General features: G+C 42.1%; 1 protein-coding gene across 2 annotated transcripts; it reads left to right on the forward strand.

The window, feature by feature from the left end:
- The first annotated feature begins 322 nt into the window (after window positions 1–322).
- On the forward strand, window positions 323–5,678 carry LOC114149173 (neuropeptide FF receptor 2-like). 2 transcript variants are annotated; one of them, XM_028024819.1, is made up of 4 exons: window positions 323–907; window positions 3,262–3,597; window positions 4,471–4,570; window positions 4,663–5,678. In XM_028024819.1, the coding sequence occupies exons 2-4, from the start codon at window positions 3,270–3,272 to the stop codon at window positions 5,531–5,533; spliced, it is 1,299 nt and encodes a 432-aa protein (XP_027880620.1). In that variant the 5' UTR covers window positions 323–907; window positions 3,262–3,269; the 3' UTR covers window positions 5,534–5,678. The 2 variants fall into 2 exon arrangements, with proteins under 2 accessions (XP_027880620.1, XP_027880619.1); XM_028024818.1 differs by lacking the exon at window positions 323–907 and having other exon boundaries at window positions 922–3,597.
- Window positions 5,679–6,201: the final 523 nt, after the last annotated feature.

Below are 6,201 nucleotides of genomic sequence, written 5' to 3' on the forward strand. Positions count from 1 at the left end.
CTGAAGGCCTTTTGACATGTCAATTAATCGTTCTATTTTCCGTGGTAACATTAGCCGGCCTGTCGTAAACCTCACTCTGATCTGAATTTTCATTATCAAGTGTTCTCCCGAGCTTGAAGCAGGCTGATCAGGTGTCACCTCCTACTGATAGTCCTCACCTCTACAGCTCCTCATATGTCCTCTCATGCTTTACCTATTTTCAACTATTTTCAAGTGCAATCTGTTTAATAAACCTTGTCTCTTGAATAAAGGGAGTGAGGAAGCGTCCTGCAGAAGCTCGTGTTTTGTCAACGCTTCCTCTTTCTGATTCTAGCTGCGTTCTCAGAACTCAGTTGGACGCCGTGTACGACGCCATCAAACGTCTGCACTGGCGTTTCCAGAGATGTCCTTTTGCACCCATCTGCCCCGGTGGATGGATCAGCGCAGACTGAAGAGGGAAGGAACTGATCCGGATCCAAAAGCAAAAACCGTCAGATTTCCCCATCACCTGTTTGCCTAGTAACTCGACGCCAGAGATGCAGACGTCTGAGGCGGTCAGGACGACCAGCTCTCTGTCCGCAGAAACACTCCTGTTGGCAGGAGTGTTTCTGAGATCACATGAAGAGCTCTGAAGATCTAACTCTCTAAGCCCTTACTTGCACCACAAAACATGTCTCTTCCCCTCCTGCCCACCACCACCACCACAAATGCATCCCATCTCCTCTGTCATTTATAAGTGCTACAGCAGTGTCTGTCTGGCAGCAGCGCTGAGCAGATGCACAGGATCTCACCAAAGGATGAAAGCGCTGCAGCTTTCCAGCTCTGAACGAGGGGGATTCCTGTGAAATGGATTTAAACCATCTGTGAGGACAGAAGGAAAGAGAGAGAGAGAAAAAAACCCATAAAATAAAATACTCCTTCCTTTAAGGTAAGACTATTGAATTTTGTTTGTTTTTTTCTTTTTTTGAAACTTTGTGTGCTGGTGTATGTAGTTTGTTTCAGAAATGTCAAAGATAATTATAGGCAAAATGGACAGTACATTTTTTTTACCCTCTTTGAATTTATTTAATTAAATTTTTTTGTGCATTTTTTAGGGTATTTTAGGAATGTGATTCATTGCTAGTAATGAAACTAGAAAAACAACAAATCAGACAAATAATGTATGACTGACAACCTTTATTTGTGCAGAATTTGAATCATGCAGTAAGATCGGCTTTGATTCGCCCCCCCCACCCTCCCTCACAGATTTCTTCTGTTTGTACCTTTGATCACACGAAAATGTCTCAGCCGATCAAACACATTTTATCATCACATGAACATAACCTGAGGAAACACGTGATGCAATTTTCAAATGAAAATTAGCTGCGTTTCCAATAGAAATGTATTGGAGAACTTTGTCAAAATTCCACTAATGGTGAAAACCCCTCCACAATTTCGCAATTGCAATGTTTCAGTTAAATAACACACGCAATTAAAATCTAAGGTTAGTAAGTTTGTTCACTGAAACACTCGCCGCACCGTCGTCCTCCATCTACTTCCTGTGGTCTTTGTCTTTTTTCCTCCCCCAGTGGTAAGATCTGATTGTTGATCACATGACATCTGGTGTGAAATACAAAGTATTCTCATTGCAGTTTTTTGTATTACAGTAACTGTAATACAGTCAAAAATACTCCTCATCCTACCACAAAAAAGGTTTTATTGAAAAATGTTTCTTTTTCCGAAATTGCCATTTTTAGCAATAGTATTTTGCTTGTAACATGAAGCAAAATTTCTTTCTGTAATTCCATCTTGCGCAACGGAAGCACAGCTTCTAGCACGGCCACTCCAAAACCAACACCACATGTCTGTTGAGCAATTCAGAGGTCAACTTGTTGCCGTGGATGGTATTGCTGTCTAGCCTGAGTGCTCTTGGGCTTAAGGGCACAAATGTATGTGTGGACATTCTCCTTCAGGGTTTGATGGTTGAGAGCAGCACTTGTGGCTCCGTCGTCCAGGTTCCTGAAACGTTAAATGACAACAACGTGTTCTTCCATATGATGTCATTGTTTTACGCTGGATGTCACAGGATGTACGCCTTCAAAAAAGTGCAACATTTTGGCAAATGTGAGTCAGGCCTTTGAGGATTTTTGTTCAGAATGCGGTTTTCCATTGGAAATGTCCGACAGATGCCATTTTTGCTTTATCTTTTTCTTCTTGTTATATTACAAAGACTGACCATGGCCAAGTGAGTTTTGCAGCACGTTTCATGTTTTCTCCACTTGTGGAAATGGCTTTTCACGTGGCTCACAGGATTCCTAGAGTCTTAGAAACGACAGGTGGATATCAGTAACTTTTTCTCATCTCTTTTTGCTCTTCATAACTGATATCTGAGATATTTATTTAGCCAATGTCCTGTTGTCAGGCAGGTTACATTTTAACCGTCCTATTAAAAAAAAGATCACTAATTAAAACATTTGACTAATATATTCAGTGATAAATCATTCAGAGCCAAACAAGCCTGCCATTTGTTCTGTTAATACAAAACAGCAAAGTTTACTCAGGAAGTGATGCAGTCTTACCAAAAACCTGCCACCTCAGAGGCAGAGCTACAAAAATAAATTAATGAAAAGTCCGGATACAGACGAATAAGATGATTACATTTTAGCCATCACCTCTTAAGAACACTGGAAAGGGGACATTATTGTAGTTTCTTCTTCAAAAGATAAGATTCAGGCAAGAATTAATAACTGATTCTGTTATAAATTGGGGGCACTTAGCTGAAATGTAGTTATTTTTGCACGCAACAACTCGAAAACAATGCACAATGTTGCATAAAGAAATTGCGTTGCAATAAATGGCAGTAATTCCAGCAGAGAGACAAAACCGGCTGTGAGATTAGGAGCAGAGAAGACATTTTGTAAGGGCCGGCCTCTGTAGGATGCAGGAGTGGGAGGCAAGACGAAAAGGTGAGGGCTGATTGTCTTTGGTAATACCTGTGGTTTTAGGTGTACTTATGTCTGAAGTAGAATAAAATAACTTAATCAACAGGTACGAATTGGTCAAAGGACGCAGCGAAGCCGTTATTGAATTTTCAGGAGGCTTCATTGTTTCACACTTAACAATTGATTCCACCTGCTAGTCCACGGGATTGTTCTCTCGCCGTGAATGTCACGGTGCCCTGTCTTTCCCGGGGACGTTTTCATTCAGAAAACATGCGCTACACCAAAGACATAACAGATCATCCATCCAATGGGTAGCACAGAGCTACCTCCCCCAGTTTCTGTGGCTCTTTTCACACCCCAGGTACTGCAATGACAGAGAACCCGGCCTATAACACCACCTTGGAGGACCTGATCCTTTCCAGTGCTCCAGTGTTGCAGAACAAGCCTTGGCCTCAGCAGAACATCACCTATGTGGATTTCTACCTTCACAAACCCGGCGTTGCTGTGGTCTTCACCGTTTCCTACCTGCTCATCTTTGCGGTGTGCATGGTTGGCAACGGGGTGCTGTGCTTCATCGTGCTGCGCAGCAGGAACATGCGCACCGTTACCAATCTGTTTATCCTCAACCTGGCCATCAGTGACCTCCTGGTGGGCATCTTCTGCATGCCAACCACACTTCTGGACAACATTATAACAGGTAATCGAGTAATATTCAGCTTTTCTAGTGGGAATCTACTCTAAAGCGATTTCTAGTTTTTTCCAAAAGTCTTCTTACCCTTTTCACAGGGCAGTTGGGAAAGCAAACAGAGTTATTGTAGAGAAAAACATGTTAGAGGCTGCAAAACTCTTGAATGTTTACAATGGCCTAGTCAAAGTGCAGACCTAAATCAAATTGAGAATTTGTGGGAAAGCTTGAAATTGGCTGTTTATGTGCTTAACTTGTTTTTAAAGATTTAGCAAAAAACCTCAGTGTCTAGATACGCAAACCTGTTAGAGATGGAGATGGGCGGATCGACTCAAAATAGTGATAATATCGATACCATATCAATATCGGGTTGATACCAGCACGGTAAGATAGATACTTTAGTTTCAGATTCTCTTTTGAAATGTGATTTTATTTTTGTATTGTGGTTTCTCGGCTCTACCTCAGAACAGATTTTGTTTTGATTTGCTCTTAAATCATAATTTTTTGCAATTATTTTAGGAAAAAAATGTGCTCAAATAATGTTGATATTATTTCAAAGTACTTTGTAGACACCAAAAACTTTGTCCAAATTTTATTGTAAGTTTGAACAAAATAGTTCAAAGGAAAATGGACTAAAAACACCTAAAAGTCAGAAGTTTGATGATACATCAAACTTAAGTAAAAGGTATTTGTATTGGTATCGACATCGGCGATACCTGTCCCTGTATTTACTTTATTTACTCGGATCGATACCAAAAAATCAAGTATCACACACCTCTGGCGAGAGATATCCCCAAAACGCTGGCAGCTAAATGAAAACATGAGCTAAATGTTAAAATGTCTTTTTGAGGCACGCTGCTATGACAGATGTTTCTGTTTCTGCAGGATGGCCTTTTGGTAGCATTGTGTGTAAACTGAGTGGGATGGTTCAAGGAATATCTGTGTCGGCATCTGTATTCACCCTCGTTGCCATCGCTGTTGACAGGTGCGGGTTTATATTTCACTTCAACATGTGTGTTTGGTTCTGGAAAATTCTTGTCTGAGGCGTTTTATTTTTTATATGTCCTCTTTCATCAGGTTCCGCTGCATTGTCTACCCTTTCAAGCAGAAACTGACCATCGCCACCTCAAAGCTAATTATCGTCATCATTTGGGTCCTGGCTGTATTCATCATGTGCCCGTCGGGGGTCATGCTCCAGGTCACGAAGGAGCAGACGGTACGGATAGTCCTCGGTCCCAACAGCGACACTCGTCCGTTCTACTGGTGCCGGGAGAACTGGCCTAGTCAGGAAATGAGGAAGGTCTACACCACGGTTCTCTTCGCCAACATCTACCTCGCCCCGCTAAGTCTGATTGTCATCATGTACGCGCGCATTGGCTTCACCCTCTTTAAGACCACCCTACCTCCAGCTAGGGGCAGTGGGAGCGCCCCACTGGAGGTCAGCGGCAACAACAAACTGAGCGTGGACGGGCGTCAGACGATCACACGGAAGAAGAAGCGGGTGATAATGATGCTCCTGGTCGTGGCTTTGCTTTTCATTGTATCCTGGCTGCCTCTCTGGACCCTCATGATGCTGAGCGACTACGCCAGCTTGACGGAGCACCAGTACCGCATCATTAACATCTACGTGTACCCTTTTGCTCACTGGCTGGCCTTCTTCAACAGCAGCATCAACCCCATCATCTACGGCTTCTTCAACGAGAACTTCCGCAAAGGCTTCCAGGCAGCCTTTAAGTTCCAGCTGTGTTCCCCCAACGTCCTGCGCCAAAGGACCATCTCCCACCGGATCAGAGGGAACGCTGTGCTCCCAGTCCACCCGACGGTGCCGAGCAGACCGGCGTCCAGAGCCGGGTCGCTGTTCGTGGGGAATGGAACGTGTCAGGAGGGAAACGACGTCAGAGAGCAAGATCTGATCATGGAGGATTTGGAAAAAGTTTCACAGATTTAGAAAGACTGAGGTGGTGCGTGGCCTAAGGATGTTTCGTAAAGATCTACAACCTAAAAATCCATAAACCCAACTTAAGCTCCTTCCATGTTTGCTGTTAATGAATGTAACCTGACATCATGTTAAATAAAGTTTGCTTCGACTGTTATTGTGACACATTGTTCACATTGGACACACAAAAAAACATCCTAGAAATAACGTGCCAATCCGTTAACACCAAGGGAACGTTTAGTGCTGTGGGATGCCATTTGGAAAGTTGCACTGTAAAAAAGTAAAAAATAGTGGGTGTTCATGTTTCAAAGTCACATTTTCTCCATGATTATCCTACATTTATAAATGTCAAAGTTCCAAAATAAGTATTTAGCTTCCTAACTAAATAAAAAGTATTGGTATCTGTATCAAGCTAAGTCAAATATTTAGCTTGTGAGTTGAACATTAAGTTTATATCTGATATTTATAAATGTGTGAACAATATGGTGAAAATGTGACTTTGAAAAATGAAAATCCACATTTCATTCTCTGACTGGCTAAATAAACCAAGTAATTACTTTTAATTTTTCCACTCTGTAACTTTACAAACGGCACCACATATTGTACCTGCTTCAAAAGTTAGCTATTAAAATGATTTGCGTACAATGTTTTCATTTTCTTCTGTTTGGAAATGTGGTTGT

The sequence above is a fragment of the Xiphophorus couchianus genome, chromosome 8, assembly GCF_001444195.1.
Source record: "Xiphophorus couchianus chromosome 8, X_couchianus-1.0, whole genome shotgun sequence".
In the NCBI taxonomy this organism is placed as follows: Eukaryota; Metazoa; Chordata; class Actinopteri; order Cyprinodontiformes; family Poeciliidae; genus Xiphophorus; species Xiphophorus couchianus.